This window comes from Capricornis sumatraensis, chromosome 1, assembly GCF_032405125.1.
Source record: "Capricornis sumatraensis isolate serow.1 chromosome 1, serow.2, whole genome shotgun sequence".
Classification (NCBI taxonomy): Eukaryota; Metazoa; Chordata; class Mammalia; order Artiodactyla; family Bovidae; genus Capricornis; species Capricornis sumatraensis.
Genome location: NC_091069.1, coordinates 85,065,905 through 85,084,034, shown reverse-complemented (window position 1 = coordinate 85,084,034; position 18,130 = coordinate 85,065,905). Strand labels below are relative to the sequence as shown.

General features: G+C 38.5%; 1 protein-coding gene across 1 annotated transcript in view; it reads left to right on the top strand.

Moving 5' to 3' along the window:
* Positions 1–275: 275 nt before the first annotated feature.
* The window catches only part of ARHGEF33 (Rho guanine nucleotide exchange factor 33), a 53,068-nt gene continuing 35,213 nt past the window's right edge, over positions 276–18,130 (top strand). The window contains exons 1-7 of the mRNA XM_068967030.1: positions 276–300; positions 1,962–2,011; positions 10,566–10,730; positions 11,048–11,169; positions 12,332–12,474; positions 15,342–15,401; positions 16,263–16,487. Of these exons, the coding sequence (XP_068823131.1) occupies positions 276–300; positions 1,962–2,011; positions 10,566–10,730; positions 11,048–11,169; positions 12,332–12,474; positions 15,342–15,401; positions 16,263–16,487 (790 nt within the window). The remainder of the gene's footprint in view (positions 301–1,961; positions 2,012–10,565; positions 10,731–11,047; positions 11,170–12,331; positions 12,475–15,341; positions 15,402–16,262; positions 16,488–18,130) is intronic.

Below are 18,130 nucleotides of genomic sequence, written 5' to 3'. Positions count from 1 at the left end.
ATTAAGTAATGAAATTCATACTTGTTGACAAATATTTACCTTTGAGTTTTAAACTAAAACTTAATATTTTCACTCTTCTGAAGCTGCACATAACACCTGTTGCTTCTGTGTTCGTTTCGATTTTTTAAAGTTAGCACATAAAGTAAGTCCAGTCACTTCACCTGTTCCCTTACTCTTGATTTCAACTGACAGGTCTGGGGACGAGGGGATGGCCTGATCCAGGGACGATGAAGATGCAGTGTTGAATAAGCTGGAGGAGAGAAGCAACAGGCACCATGGAAAAGACCAAAACCAAGCAAGGTTAGATTTTTCCTATGTCTTGCTTAAGGCTCAGGATCTAAGAAATATAGGTTGTAGGCTTGTCTTGCCCTTATCTCACAACATGAATAATATGTTAACTTGACTATTCTCATTTCATTATCGTAACAGAATGACCAGGAAGAGCACAGACATGGTACTGGGGAAACGGGAAATGCTACATGTATGTCTATAGTAGTTTCTTACTTTTCTTAGCAATAATTTTAGGACTGCCTCAGAATGACCTCCTGAAAAGGATCAAGATATATATTGAACTAACAGACATCCAACGCCTTCTAGGCTGACCTGGAAACATGAGGGCTTTCTCTTTTAAACTTTACCACACAGAATCAACCATATAAAAGTAGGATCTGTTATCATCTTCAATTGATAGGTAAAGAAAGTCATAGAGAAGTGAGGCTATAGCTCCAAAATGTCAGAGTTTGATCTGGGACCCTGGTCTCTGTCCCCAGGTTCTGGTTCTTGCCATTATACCAGGCTGTTGGGACATAGCATGAAATAGGTTAAGTAAATCCACTCAAGCCCATGAGGGGGATTTTGGTAATCTCAAACCATCTGGATTTTATAGTTTGGTGTGTAGAAGCTCTGAGCTGAGGTTATATATTATTTATAAACTTAACATACTGAGGCTGGTTCCTCTAAGGAAGGGTTTCCTGTACCTGAATGTCCTAAGAGAACAATGTACACATCTATACATCCAAATATTTGCAGCTGGGGATTTTATCTACAAACTGCTTGATTCATACAATGTGATACAAAGGAGATGTGGCTAAAATGGATAAGCAAAGGGCTGCATGTGAGGTGTACATTTTATGCAACCTCAGGGCTGAGGTTCTGACAGGTACATTCTAGGCTAATCTTTTTCCTCCCTAGTGCAAATGGTTTTCATAATCTACTACTTTCTTTGTGTTTGACCTGTCTCTAGTGTTGACAATACTGTTTTCTTTCTGCCTGCATCCTTCAGAGACCCTTTGTATTGAAATTTCCTTCCATCAATCCTCTTGCCCAGGAGGACAGCAAAATTCCTTTAGCTGATCTGGGCATGAGAGAGGGCAGAGCTCTGAAGTTTAGCAAGGATCAGAGGCAGGAGAAGTAAATAACATTTTACACAGGCCTCCTGAGAACAATAGAGTGACCACTGGATAAATGACTTCCTAACTGGAACTAGCCCCTCAGATAAACTTCACTCAGCCCCAAGAATGAGACAGACCCTTTTTTTTTTGGGCCTTGCCATGTGGCTTGTGGGATATTAGTTCCTTGACCAGGGATCAAACTTGTGTCCCCTGCAATGGAAGCTCAGAGTTTTAACCACCGGACTGCCAGGGAAGTCTGAAAGAGACCCTTCATGGGCATTCCCTTCTGGCTACTGAATGATCATTTATCATTCAGTTTGATTGAGAAACTTCCCCTCCTTGGTAGCACATGATTTTCTACTACAAGAGATATATCAGGTAGATATGGTTTGATCATTAGAATGTAATATAAAATAACCTATGCCAATTGATCTTCTGTTTCTGTTGAATCACTGGCTTATCATGCAAGTACAGATTTAGTATCCTGTAAGTCCCCTCGTTCCCTGCATGTCTGAAGAGAATAGGGACAGAATGAATTGTGTTGATTAAACTGAGCTCTTTTCCCTACAGGAGATAATGAACATAAGCCAATGAATAATCCTTCCGCACAGATTTACCAGGTAAAAACATAGATTGTCTTCAACTCTTTTACGTATCACAATGATGACTGTCCTTTATGTACACATTGTTTTTAGCACTCACAAAAGCTTCTACATGTATCATTGTGTTTGTTCATTTAAGACTGTGAGATAAGCAGGGTCAAGAGTACCATTCACATTGTACTTTGGTGAAAAACTCTTGACTGAAGGACAGCTTACCCAGTTTATGAAATACAGCACCACCACTCCCACACCAATAATGCTTTTCTTTTTGTTGTTATCCTCATTCTGGCCATTATCCTGTGTGATAACATTTCCATGAGAAGGAGAGAACAAGAGCTGCTTTTTTTAGTCTCTTATTTTAGTGGGGAGAATTGAGAATAAAAGGGGGTTAACACTGCAAATGTTCATATATGATAACAGAAAAAAAGTTAAGCTCTTTTCAAACAATGGGAATAATTTGATTTATGAGGGAGATAAATTTCTGCTAACTTTTATGTAATATGTTTGCAATGACAGTCACTTTGGCCCTCTACATAGTATTTCTTTGGCTTCTATCTACCAACTGTAATTTAAAGTAAATTTCTTTCCTTAAAAATCATAGAGTTCATTCTGACATAATATGTAACGTGAAAACAGCTTGGGCTAGGGAAACCCATGCTACTCTCTAGACTTAAGGCATTGTTATTTGGAATACTTGAGAAGGAAGAAAAAACTGACAGGGTTAGGTGGGGGTTGGGAGAAAGGGTGATTTCAAAGTTGGCTCTTGAGGTTTTAAGCCCTGGTATACCAGACCACCTTACAGGTCTCCTGAGAAATCTGTATGCAGGGCAAGAAGCAACATTTAGAATCAGACGTGGAACAATGGACTGGTTCAAAACTGGGGAAAGAGTACATCAAGGCTGTTTATTGTCACCCTGCTTATTTAACTTATATGTAGACTACATCATGCAAAATGCTAGTCTGGATGACTCACAGATGGAATTGAGATTGCCAGGAGAAATATCAACAACCTCAGATATGTAGATGACACCACTCTAATGGTAGAAAGTGAAGAGGAACTAAAGAGCCTCTTGGTGCAGGTGAAAGAGGAGAATGAAAAAGTTTATGAAATACATCACATTCAAAAAACTAAGATCATGGCATCTGGTCCCATCATTTCATGGCAAAGAGATGGGGAAAAAGTGGAAAGAGAGACAGATTTTATTTTCTTGGCTCCAAAATCACTGAGGATGGTGACTGCAAGCATGAAATTAAAAGATGCTTGCTCCTTGGAAGAGAAGCTATGACAAACTTAGCATATTAAAAAGCAGAGACATGGCTTTGCCAACAAAGGTCTGTGTAGTCAAAGTTATTATTTTTCCCGTAGTCATGTACAGATGTGTTAGTTAGACCATAAAGAAGGTTGAGCACCAAAGAATCAACGCTTTCAAATTGTGGTGCTGGAGAAGACTCTTGAGAGTCTCTTGGACAGCAAGGAGATATAAAGGAAATCAACCCTGAATATTCACTGGAAGGACTGATGCTGAAGCTGTAATACTTTGGCCACCTGCTACAAACAGCTGACTCATTGGAAAAGATTCTGATGCTGGGAAAGATTGAGGGCAGGAGGAGAAGGGGGATGGCATCGTGACTCAATGGTCATGAGTTTGAGCAAACTCCAGGAAATGATGAAGGATGGAGAAGCCTGGTGTGCTGTAGTCCATAGGGTCGCAAAGAGTCGGACATGACTTAGCGACTGAACAACAGCTAGGATAAGGGGGCTTCCATGGTGGCTCAGTGGTAAAGAATCTACCTGCCAGTGCAGAAGATGCAGGTTCTATCTCTGGATCAGGAAGATCCCCTGGAGAAAGAAATGGCAACCCACTCCAGTATTCTTGCATTTCGAAATCCCACGGACAGAGGAGTCTGGTGGGCTATTGTCCATGGGGTTGCAAAAGAGTTGGACATGACTGAGGGATGAAACAACAACTATGAAAAAGAGTGGTCTCCCAAATAGAGATATAGGAATCCAGAGAAGCAGGTAGTTTGGGGAAATGTAATTTAAATTTGTTTACTTTGAGTAACAGTAAAATGAAAATAACAACAAGTCCCCAAAAATATCATGTAAGAGATCACTGCTGAGGACCCAATTAGGGCAAACCAGCACAAGGTTATGAAAACATCGTAATCATGTTGCTCTTAGAACCAGACCAGCAAAGAGAGAGGTTGAAGAAAAGAGCCTCATTTCAACTTAATGCATATTTATTGAGCAGTTATTATGTGCAAAGTCTACTGGTTGGCCTAATGGGTGATGAAACAGATATTCTTACTGATTTTTAAGTGTCCTGAAAAACATACAATAAATACAAGGTAGGCTGTTTGGAAGAATTTCAACAGAGTTTGAAAATTCTGTGGAATTTGAAAAAGGGATGAATTAATTTTAACTGAAGGATTTGGATCAGGCCTGTAAGAACGAGTTAATCATTTGGTAAATGGATGTGGGGAAGGGTAATTTTAGGCAGAGGGACGAGCCTGAACAATGGTCTGGAAACAGGAAGTGAATCTTCCTTCAGTGCTGATCTGATGCTTCACTTGTCTGTCTAAGACCTCCCCGACCACCTCCCCTCTGTTAACGCCTGGCGTGTGTGTGGCATTTGAATGAGCGTGACTATCTCTTTAAACTCAGGTATGATTTAAAGTCTATTACAGATTTTATGTAGGTCACTCCCTGAATGTTGGCTAAATATAGCTGCAGTGGGGATGGCCTCATTCTCTTATTGTATACATCCAAGTACATCTGTTCACGGAGGAACAAATGAAGCAGTGGAAGTGAACTTGCCCCATGTGACCTCTGTGATGCTGTGATTATGACCCCGTCCTTGTTTTAAAAGAATGTCTCCTAAGCCCCAGTCTGTTTACTCCAAGCAACATTTACCCAAAAGAAGATGAAGGAGGAGGAATAAAGAAGAGGACAAGGAAGGAGGGATACAGGGAGAGATTAACTAGAATAGATACAATCTATACTTAAAAGGAAGAGCAAAATATGAAAGGTGAAGGAAAATGTGACATTTCAGACATTTTCTATCTGCTTATTTTCTCAACAGACCTCTCAATCCCTACCTAACATTATAGTAAATATTAACTTGTTTATTATTTTTCAGTTGTCTGTCTCCTTCTCTAGAATGTAAGCTCCAATGGCAGGGATTAGTACATTTTGCTCTCTGTTATACTCTCAGAACAAAGTATAATGCCTGGAATATAATACATATTCAATAAATATTAGTTGAATGAATGAATGGATATCATGAGATGTGTATATTGCTTTAAGCCAAGGAGTCTGATGTAGTCATTTTAGTTTGGTGCTCAATGGTGTTTGGAAAACTGGTTCTTTGCAAAAAAAGAAGAGATCTTTGCTTCATACTCTAATCAAAATAAACTCAAAAGTGAATTAAAGGATTAAATATTTTTAAAAGCCATAGAAGTTTAGAGTTAGTGAATATTTATTTTGTCTCTGGATGTCTTTTTAAGAAAAAAAGCACTGGAAAAAAATCACAAAGGGAAAGGTTAGTGACTACATCACATCCCAATTAAAAATTTTCCCAATGTAAAAATATTTCAACAAATTCAGAGACAAATAACAAAAACTGGAAAATTTCCTACAAAGATATTACAGAGCTTTAATGATATATAAATAGTTTATAGAATCAATAAAAAGGAAAAGTCTGAAACCCTGATAGAATATGGGTGAAGAACACAATTTACCAAAACAAAATTGCAGATGGCTAATAAATAGAAGAAAAGGTTGAAGCTCAAAGAAACAATGATTAAAACAAGGAGTATTATTTTTTGACTAATTTAATTCAAATGCAGTAAAAGTGTTAAAATGTTCATACCCCTAATTGGCTTCCTGTTCTTTGGATGAACATAACCTGTTTGGTAAGAATATGGTACTGTGACCTAAATCAGGTCACAGAAGTCAACAGTAGAATGAGCAGTCTCATCTCCCAGTTCACTCCAGGTAGAATTACTGTGGACCAGGTGAATCAGTAGACACACTGACTACTCCTTAGCTTAGCTTAGTACACTCCCTTTTATTTGAATCCAAATCTATCCTTCTCCTTTTTGTCTATTGTCCATTGTCCATAACCCTCTCAAAGTCCACCCCAATCTCTTTTCCAGAGTCACACTGTGTTGATTTAGCCTTGATTACTTCATTTGGAATATATACTTTAAAATTATGATTTCATCAACATGAGAAGTGAAGGTTGAGGGTCCTCCAGTTAAGGCAACAGATGTGGTAACAGCACAATTTAGTTCTGGTGCAACCCTCACACTAATGACTTGAACTCCAGCCATGGTTTTGGCTCATGTATAACCTCATGAATGTAGACACTTTAACTTCTACCATTTATATTACTTATGTTTCATATGTCTTATCTAAGACATGATTTTCCAAATACACTAATTTAGGACATTGCATGTCATACAGTATGTTTCCAAGAATATATACAACCATAATATTATAACTTTTCAAGCCCTCTGGTCAAATATATTTTGTATAATTATTAATTAATTGAATATATTCCAACATGGTATATTTTCCTTTGGGTCAACACTACCTAACATCCTTTGACTCAGAAATTTCATATTTAAGAATTATCCAAAGGAAATAACTGAAATATATATAAAGCTTTAAGTAAAAACATATTTCAATATATTGTCTTATATTGAAAAATTATAAATAACAAATTTACAACAAAGGTGAATGAGTAGGTAAACTCTGGCACACTTGTAGGATAGAATATTATATAGCCATTAAAAATGTACACTTAGACAAACATTTGAAGGCTGAGGGAAGGGCTTATAAGAATGTTATGCAAAAGGAAAGAAAAAGGAGGGCAGAATCAAAATATATCTTTTATGTGATTTCAACACTATAAATATGCATGCATGTGTGCTTAGTCATGTCTGACTCTTTGAGACATGATGGACCATAGCCCACCAGACTCCTCTGTTCATGGAATTTTTCAGCTAAGGATACTGGAGTGGGTTGCCATTTCCTACTCTAAGGGATCTTCCCAACCCAGGGATCAAATCCATTTCTCTTACATCTCCTGCATTGGAAGGTTAATTCTTTACCACCATGCCACCCAGGAAGCCAAAGCCAATGCTATTAATACTTGCATTTATATTCATAGTACAAAATAGAAGGAAATATACCAAAATGTTAATGGTTATATTAAAGTAATGAAATTTTGGGTGACTCTCTTTTTTCCTTTTTCTCTGTAATAAAAATATTAATAATTTAAGAAAATGGGTTATATGCCCAAAGAAACTCTAACTGTAAAACTATGGGAACCAGTCCTACAGTAATAGGTTTCATCATCAAAATTTCCATCAAATGTTTTCTAGGATTTGTAAGCCCTGTTTAAGCCTCAGTCTCTTTTTACCATTGAGGCATGTTCTTCTAACTCCAGAGAAGCTATCTCTGCTAGACCTGTGTTGCATCCAGGGATAGATAAGATAAGTTTCCACCACACCAGGCTTCCTATCAGCCTCAGTGTGGCCTGGTAAGAATGACTTTAAGGATCAACTTCTGCAGGAAGTGTAGAGGACTAGATTTGGGAAATTTACTCTTGACTGTTCAAATGACTCACTTTGTGTTTTAAATCACTGCGTTCAATTAATGGCAATGGGTTAATCCATTGCATTGGATTAATGGAGGCTAAAAATTAGGGAGTGGCAGCTGGCAGAAAGACCCCATTTCTTCTGTAGCAACCCTGATTTAGGGGGAAGCCAAAGCAATCACCCTGGCATTCTTGTCATTATGGGCTACTTCAAAATACCTGAGCTTTTGCTCCTGTAGAGCTTTTAGTCAGGTGTCACAGGAATTTGGCATACCTTGTGGAGATTTCTCAAATCTTGATATTTAAAACTTTGCAGAGTTCTCAAAGCACAGGCCCATTCCCTACTTTTCTGACTTTAATAATGAGACAGAAGGGGAGGAGAAGTTTGTGTAAAAGACAAGTTGGAATAACCTGCTTAATTTATGAAAATTTAGTTTAAGGGATCTTTGGTGAAAAAAAAAAATTTGGAAGACAATGATTAAAATTCATCTTGAGAAGAGTTAAGAGCCAAGAAACTAAAGGAAATTGAGCAACAGAAATTCATTTAAGAGCAGGAAATAGGAAGAATTCAGACGCCCCTCCCCTATTTCTTTGAGCCTAAGAAGCCCTCTGTGGTACCGTAGGCTTCCAAGTACAAGAGTTCCCTGAACCTGCCTCCGGTGGGAGCCCGCCTCCAGCGGCAGGATGGAGGGATCATAACCTCTCTAGAGCAGCTTCACGAAAAAATCAACGAGATGAGGAACGTGTTCAACTCGCTGGAGAACAAGGTAGACACCCATTTCTAATCCTGGGGGTGGGCTGTGGGCTGTTAAACAAGAAAGCTGGAGACAGAGCAGAGCAAATAAGTCCACGTCTTTAGGGTATTTTTTTTTTTTTTTTTTGCTTACAAAGGAATGGCCAGTTGGTACCAGAAAACCAGTCTGCAGTAGCTAAAAGTTTTCAAAATCTCCCAAGCAACTTAAAAGTGACCTGTAGTCTCAGGTGTGTGATTGTACTCACTATATATGGCATCCCCCTGGCCTGATCAGTGGTTGTGAAGCTGTTTATAAAGCAGTAGTGTTACTTCAGTGGCAGGTATTGAAGGAGCTCAAAGTAACATATGGAAAGAAAATGGGCGCTCCTAGCTCAAAATGGTTTCAGAATTCCCAAAGTCCCTATATAACCTGGCTGTTAGTGAAATGTATTGATAGCTCTTAATATTTGAGAACTGGGGTTCTACAGGTGTAGAGAATCCTGCTGCTTCCTTTTGCCTCCTGGGCAAAATGCCACACATCCACCTAGGGGAATAGTGAAAATGAAACCTATTTCTGTTGGAAAGTGGTTCCCTTTTTTTTTCCAAGCAGGAAACATGAGTGAATGTTAGGTTTCCTTCCTTCAATTTTAAAACATGCCTACATTTTGCTTTGATATCACATGACCATCGACTTCATTTTCCTCACAGAAGATGAATTTGTATAATGAAAATTACCAAATCAAATGTAGTTGATCTGGTGATTTAACCTAACATGACAACTGAATTAGGACATGTGCTGAAACCCATCACAGACGTATCAAAATTAAAAATGACTGGAATGAAATACAGATTGCTCATGTTGTTTCCCAATCTTTCAGCTCCAAACACCTGAGATGTCATGTTTCTTTTTCCTCGGAATGATCTCCTTGATTCCTCTTATTTCTCCCTCCTCCAAGCCCTCTGTGAAGCACAGAGACCCACAATCCCTATATTTTGAAAATATGGTGCAAAAGAGTAATTCATTTTATACTTTGAGATGTCACACAAGTTGGAACCATTTGGAAAGGGTGTTTAAAGCTCCTAAAAGTTCTGTTTTAAAAAGCAATCTGGAGTAAGCATTTCTATACTTAGCAGAATGTAAGATCATAAAAATCATGTAAGTAATGTTATTATTACCTTATTGTTATTATCTTAACCTTTTGTTTGTTGAAAATGCTTTTTTCATTGACTCAATAAATAAAACTGAACTTTAGAAGTGCTCCATTTTCTCCACATTTCTATTTGTGCTTAGCTTTCTGATTTGCCACTTCAAGGGGGAAAAGAATTAAAATTTCTTTAATACTTTTTACATACCAAGCATATGCTGTGGTAGGTACCTTACCTACATTTAATCATTTAATTCTCAAGACAGTCCTGTGAAATATTATCCTAGCTATATTATGGATGAGGAAATTGCTACAAAGAGGCTTGCCTGAGGAAATTGCTACAAAGAAACTTGCCTGAGGTTTTAGTACTTATAGGAGAGTTGCTAGGATTTATACCCTACCTGACTCCAAAATTGATACCTTTTTCATGGCTGGAAGTTGACAATAAAAATCCAAGTGTGCATTCCTACATGACCAGGCTTGACAGCTGAAGATGATTCTCGTCACTATCAATGTGCTGAGTTTCTACCATTGTAGGATTTCCTGCCCCTGGAAACACCATAATCTCCTTTTTCATGATATCATTCAAGAATATAGAAAAAAAAAAAACTTCTTCCCTTTCAAAGAAATATTCAGATATGCTTAATTATTACTTTTTATCATTACATTTTTTTAAGGAAAGAAATAACTGAATTTCTTCAGCATCCTTTCTTGCATGGAATTCAAAGAGTTACTGATCAACACTGTCTTTCACATGCATAGCTTGCCTTTAAAGTAAATCTCTTTTTAATCAAAGGTGTTTGAATAAACAGTAAGTTGCAGGAACACTTGCAAACAATAAATTGGTTGCTTTTTTTTTTTTTTAATCACTATCAAGCTTCAGCATGAGTGATATAAAGAAGACACACTTTTCCCTAGACAAATGGGGCCAAGGTTGCCTTAAGTTGTGTACACAATAGTCTCTAGTAAATGAGTTCTGTAATTGTTCAAGAGCCTGGTTTTGCAAACAAAAGAAACATCCAAGGGATCAGAGATACCATTCACAATAATTTACAGCAAATTGAATTCACTCTTTGTGTATTATTTAGTTGCAGGCTCTAGCCTCTGAACTCAAAACTGGCTTCACAGAAGCAATGCAAGAACTGTCAAGAATTCAACATGGAGAATATGCTTTGGAAGAGAAGGTTAAGAGCTGCAGATGTTCCATGGAAGAGAAAGTTACTGAGATGAAGAATTCATTGAACTATTTTAAGGTAGGAACTTATTCTATTTCCCTCCTAGAGATTTCTGGTCATCTTAACAGAATTTAAAAAAAAAAAAAACTTGCCTTTTTGCCTAGCAACCAAATACAAGAATTTTCCTCTGGCCCATTCACTAACTTTCATGGAAAACTATCATGTTTTACTTAGTGGGATCTCTATGTTAAAATTAGAAGCTACAATAGAAGTAAAGTTTTCATCTCTCATTCATTCATTTAGTAGATATTCAAAGTTTTCTGTGTACTAGATATCATGTTATATACTTTAACTTCATATACCAGATTAAATACATATCAATTCTTATTTTTTAGGAAGAGCTGAGCAATGCCATGTCAATGATCCAGGCCATCACTTCCAAACAAGAAGAAATGCAACAGAAAATTGAACAGCTTCAACAGGAGAAGCGAAGAGAATCTCGAAAAGTTAAAGCCAAGTGAGTGTCTGACCAAAAAAACTGACTAAAGGCAAACATATAAGCAATGGCTCATAGACGGGCACCAGAAATACCTTTCCCTCTATTGGTGGACAGCTGGCCACTGGGCTCCACGGACCAGCATGTGAGAGAGTTATGCAGCACAAAAATGAATGGTGGGACTTCTCTGGCAGTCCAGTACTTAAGACTCCATGTTTACAATGCAGGGTGCAAAGGTTCAATTCCTGGTGGGGGAAATAAGAACAGTAGCAGAAAACACACTTAATATAACTGGAAGTTAGACGAAAATGACGTGAAGTGGCAGGCAGAATTTAACTGTAAAAACGTAAAAAAAAAGTAAAATAACAACTAGAAAGTGAAAGTGTTAGTCACTCAGTCACGTCTGACTCTTTGTGACCCCATGGACTGTAGCCCACTAGGTACCTCTGTCCATAGAATCCTCCAGGCAAGAATACTGGAGTGGGTTGCTAGTTCCTTCTCCAGGGGATCTTCCCGACCCAGGGATTGAATCTGGGTCTCCCACATTGTAGGCAGACTCTTTACCAGCTGAGCCACCAGGAAAATAACAACTAGAAAGATATATTTAAATTATGATTTTTGTGCTAAAATAGTGGGTCACCAGTGATTTTATTAGATTTCTGAAATTTCCCTAATACTATTATTATTTTACTTTGACCATTGAAAATAAATTTATGTTAAACCATAGCCCAACCAGGCTGAATTAAGTAAAGCTTCACCACTAAATAGATATAATCTTCATTGTTACATGTTTTAATACGATCAAATTTAAAATATAACTAATATTTGTGTGACCCTGGAGAATGGTTCAGTGTTTTTAGTTGAGTACCTGCTCCTTCCTGCTACCTTTGTGTTGCTTTGTGAAGAGAATGTAAATTATCCCAAGAAATTATTCCCACTGTAAACTCTGTAACAGGGAAGCTAGTAACAGAAAAATAAGAATGCAGGTATTACAATTAGAAGGTGAATTGTAGGTATTTGGTGATGAGTTGCATTGAATCATATGAATTGCTAGTATTCAACTGTGTTTAATTTACAAAAACTGCAACTTTGTATGGTTCAGAAATTTTCTTGACCTATTCTGAACTGACTCTTTTCTTACCCCATCACATAGTAAGAGCCTTTTTACTTTTTTTTTTTTTAGGAAAACTCAGAAAGAAGAACATGGATCACAGGCTGGACCTGCTCAAGCACAAGGAAGTCCTTTCCGTTCTATCAACATCCCGGAGCCTGTTCTTCCAAGTGAAGACTTTACAAACCTTTTGCCTTCTCAGGCCTATGAAAAAGGTACAGTTCACACATCATATTGAATTAGCCAAGTAGTTCTCCCTTGGTTCCTAGGACTTTGGTAACATTGAGAATAGGCTTACAGCCTCCATCTTTATTAGATGAAAATGGTGTATTGCTCAGGATTTTTGCTTTTATAACTGGAATGTAGAAGAATTCAGAGGATCTAAGAGATGGAGAGAGTCTGCCCAAATTTAAAAGATTTTCTTTTGAGGGAAAATACTAATCTGGGTATTCTAAATTTCAAACGGGTTAGAAATAACTTATTATACAATAATACTATACAAGCTGTAGCAAAAAAAAAAACTTCTAATTATTCATTCTAAAAAATTGTTTTATTTTCTACATTACTTCTCAATCCTTACCTCTCTGCACAGATGGCAAATTGTGTTCTTTTTTTTTTCAGCAAAGGTTTCACAGATACGAGAAAGTTATATCTGCTCTAACAGGCAAGCATTGATGTCAGTGATAACTTAATTCTGTACTCTCCTTTCTCTGGAAAACTGATCTGGTGGTGTTTGTGGGCTGAAACATCCACAGCCGTATCACCAAAAATAATTAGAAAATATCTGTATGTAGCAGTCCGGAAGAAAATGGCTTTCCAATAGATGTTGCTAAGCATGTTCACTTACATGTTTGCTACGTCTTTGTATCCTCAACAATGTCTAGCAAGCACCTTATATGCAGGAGCATGAATGGAGATACTAACACTGTTTGGATAAATTTTCCTATGTTTTTTAGGTCTCATATTGAAAGTCTCCAAAAGAGGCTGAATAACTTCTAGACCAACTATAATCTCCTCAAGAGCAGGACTGGTGGTTTTCCACCCTTATGGCTTAAGAAACAATGTAACTCATATATTCAAAGATAGTAAATCTGCTTTGGATAATATAAGAATCTTAATCAAGTGGTTTTTAAGTGGTATTAACTTCAAAGTACAGATTTGCTTTTTTATTTTTTATCCATTTGAGTATTTATTTTAGAGACTCAATAGGTGCAGCCTGGGAAAACTCACTTGCTCCATCTAGGGAATGGGTTCATCACAGGTGGCTCTGCGTTTTTTGCTCCACAGCATAAAGAACACAGCATAAAATGAAGATGTTGTTAGGAAAGAATGTAGAAGGGGCTTGGAAGGTAGAAGTCAGATCAGAGTTAAGTCTGGGACAGCCAACCACACGCACAAGATAAAAAATTAAAAGTTATATTTGCAAAGTGCCCAGATGCATGGCAAATTCTCCTTCTTTCATTATTATATAGGCATGGCTTATATAATATAGTTTATTCTACCGAGTTGCTATACTAATTTGGGGATAATATGCCATAGTAAGACATTTTGGATATTATTGGTGGTAGTTTATGTTAAAACTTGAGGTCAAAGGACCAAACTATCAGAAGGGGTTGGCTTACCCATTGTTAATTATAAAATGGTGCCATTGTTATCCATTGACCCAAAATTCAGTATCTTAAAAGAGCAAACATTCATTATATCACAGTTTCTTTGAGTTGGGAATCTTTGCACAGCTTAGCTGAGTGCCTCTGGCTCAAGGTTTCTCATGAGGTTGCAGTCAAGGTGTTGGGCACCTGCTACCCTTCCTTCTACCCATCCATTCATCTACACGTTCATCCATCCGTTCACCTCAAGCATTGATTTAGGTGGTGGGATGTCATAATGAACAACGAGAATTTCTAACCCTCAAGGAGCTGTTGTTCTGAAGGAAGCAGACAATGAACAAGACAAAATATGTATTAGATAGTGATCAGAAGACAAATAAGGAAACACGGGTATAATTTTAGAGAGGGTACCAGGTGAAGACCTGAAGGAACTGAGAAAGTAGGTTTATGGATATCAGGGTAGGGAAAGGGACCAGCCCCGAGGTACTAGGAGGAGCATCACTGATGTGCTCAAGAAACTGCATAAGATCAGTGTGGTCATGTATGGATGTGAGAGTTGGACTGTGAAGAAGGCAGAGCACCGAAGAATTGACGCTTTTGAACTGCGGTGTTAGAGAAGACTCTTGAGAGTCCCTTGGACTGCAAGGTGATCCAACCAATCCATTCTGAAGGAGATCAGCCCTGGGATTTCTTTGGAAGGAATGATGCTAAAGCTGAAGCTCCAGTACTTTGGCCACCTCATGCCAAGAGTTGACTCATTGGAAAAGACTCTGATGCTGGGAGGGATTGAGGGCAGGAGGAGAAGGGGACGACAGAGGATGAGATGGCTGGATGGCATCACTGACTCAATGGACATGAGTCTGAGTGGACTCCGGGAGTTGGTGATGGACAGGGAGGGCTGGCGTGCTGCGATTCATGGGGTCGCAAAGAGTCAGACACGACTGAGCAACTGAACTGAACTGAGTGGGGCTAAAAGCAGAATAAACAGGGAAACAATAGGAGATGGGTTTTTTTAAAAAAGAAAAAAAAACCAGCAGGCAGAGGAAGGGGGCAGATATTTCAGGGCCTTAAGATCATTCTAAGATCTTTGGTCTTTGCACGGAAACGGGGAGCTGTTGGAGGGCTAAGCAGAGGCTTGACAGGGTCTGACTTACATTTTAAAATCATCCTTCTGGCTCTGTTTAGCATTACCATCCTCACCATCACAGTTACATAATCATTTAGATCTTGCTGTGTGCAGTTTAGAAATGTTATCTTATTTAATTCTTATGGCAATCTATGAGTTAAGTACTAGTTATATCTTTTTAGAAACGAGAGACTAGTACTTGCCACACTCTATTGTAATTTTTTTTTACTGCTCTGGCTTCCCCAGTAGAAGGTAAGCTCTGTGAGACTATCCCAGTTCTTAGTTCATAGAAGGTGCCCGTCCGTGTTAGTGGGATGAATATTGATTGAAAGCTTTCCTTCATCTGCAGCACAAGAGACCAGATCCGTGCATGTAGGAGACAGCAATGTGAAGGGAATAATGGGTCCTGGTGAGTGGCGCTTCTTCAAGTTCTCTTTTCTTCTAACAGTCTCACCCTTTCCCTTCTTCTACCTTTCCTGCTTCTACGCCCTCAGTCCCAAACCAGGAATGAAAGAACTCAGGCAAGATAAAGCACTATTTTACTAAGATTCCAAGATGCATGCTGGAGTAGGTCAGCAACTCAGTTAATCCCAGAGAGAAGGGGAAGGAAGTTGAAGACAAAACCAGTCTTCTTAGTTCCTTCAGGCTTGTTTCAGTTACCACTGAACTAACACTTGCTGAGAACTCACAAGTGCAGGTGGAATGACATTTAAGTTTTCTGTGGACCACACACCTTATAATTTATGTAATTTAAAAGTTATCTGGAGATAATTCACCAGAATTTTATAAATTATTTCATCTCCCCTACCTCCCTTCCTCCTGCCTTTTGGAAATATACCATCATCAGGGCCAAGGCGGACAAATTCCAAAATACGACACTGTCTTTGGTACCCTTCTTCCTGCTCTTTCTGTGTTTTCTTCCCAGGTGTGCTCACCTGAAAGGAAGAAATATGAAGAATCAATACATATGACTATAAGTTAGTTTTGTTATTATATTTTACAAAATAAATAATTTATAAATTAACTAATTTATATTTTATTTTGTAAAATTTATATTTTTAAAGTCATTCAGTAGAGTCTGTGTGCCAAAAGTTAAGTATTTAGACCAGAAACAAAGGTGATCCTTTGTAACTGTGGAGACTTTAAATTCTTAATTGATATGTTTAACCCTCAAAGGATAGTTGTACCCAAGAAAAGGCATAATATTTTTCAGTTAGTAACAAATATAATTTAAAAAAATCAGAACTTGATGGCAGATGTTATTTTTCAGGAATGACCCCAACAACTCCAGAAGCAGAAGAAAACCTTAAGCCTTGCCTCTCAGCTGATATCCAACCCAAGAGTCATCTCCCACCTGGTGTGTGGAGGCAGCCTAAGGATGCTAAAGACTGGGGTGAAGAATACGTCACAAAAGACCACCCAGATAAACTCAAGGAAGTGGGCCAGGGCAGACATACCTCCTTGGAAAACGTTTTATGTGAAACTTCTTTAGCTGGTAAGTCCCAAGGGGCAATGTAGGCTGAAAATGTAAAGAACAAGAAACCTAAGGGCTGGAATCCTTGCAATTTAGATGCAGTGGACCTATGGGACAATTGAGCCTCTGGTTTCCTTTTGAGATGAACAAACCAAAGTCTTTAGTGGTAAAGGGACTCACCTGAGGTCACACGGCTAACTGGGACTACCACCTTGATCCTGGGTATCCATGACACTTAGTATTGTACTGCTCTGGAAAAAAAGGCATAAGGTTAGTGGAGAAGAAGGCAGAATTTTGTGATGGATTTACTCAGTGATATGGAATGTTCAACATATGAATCTTGTATCAGGGGTTCACCACCAAAATGTCAAATACTGCAAAGAGGTCTGTTTTTCCTTTCCTCCCTTTTTCCCTCTTTCCTTTCTTTCTTCAAATGATAGATCATCACTGAGCACTTAGCATAGGTCTGACAATGGCATTTCCCCCCAATTGTCATTTTTAATTAAGTAATATTAATTGGAGGCTAATTACTTTACAATATTGTAGTGGTTTTTGCCATACATTGACATGAATCAGCCATGGGTGTACGTGTGTCCCCCATCCTGAAGCCCCTTCCCATCTCCCTCCCCATCCCATCCCTCAGGGTCATCCCAATGCACCAGCCCTGAGTGTCCTGTCTCATGCATTGAACCTGGACTGGCAATCTACTTCACATATGGTAATATACACATTTCAATGCTATTCTCTCAAATCATCCCACCCTCACCTTCTCCCACAGAGTCCAAAAGTCTGTTCTTTACATCTGTGTCTCTTTTGCTGTCTCACATATAGGGTCATCATTCAGTTCAGTTCAGTTCAGTCACTCAGTCGTGTCTGACTCTTTGTGACCCCATGAATCGCAGCACACCAGGCCTCCCTGTCCATCACCAACTCTCGGAGTTCACTCAGACTCATGTCCATTGAGTCAGTGATGCCATCCAGCCATCTCATCCTCTGTCGTCCCCTTCTCCTCCTGCCCTCAATCCCTCCCAGCATCAGAGTCTTTTCCAATGAGTCAACTCTTCACATGAGGTGGCCAAAGTACTGGAGTTTCAGCTTCAGCATCATTCCCTCCAAAGAAATCCCAGGGTCATCATTACCATCTTTCTGAATTCCATATATATGCTTTAATATACTTGTATTGGTGTTTTTCTTTCTGACTTACTCCACTCTGTATAATAGGCTCCAGTTTCATCCACCTCATTAGAACTGATCCAAACGTGTTCTTTTTAATAGCTGAGTAATATTCCATTATGTATATGTACCACAGCTTTCTTATCCATTCATCTGCCAATGGACATCTAGGCTATTGTAAACAGTGCTGCGATGAACATTGGGGTGCATGTGTCTCTTTCAATTCTGGTTTCCTCGGTGTGTATGCCCAGCAGTGGGATTGCTGGGTTGTATGGCAGTTCTATTTCCAGTTTTTTTTAAGGAATCTCCACACTCTTCTCCATAGTGGCTGTATTAGTTTGCATTCCCACCAACAGTGTAAGAGAGTTCCCCTTTCTCCACACCCTCTCCAGCATTTATTGTTTGTAGACTTTTTGATAGCAGCCATTATGACCGGCATGAGATGTTACCTCATTGTGATTTTGATTTGCATTTCTCTGATAATGAGTGAT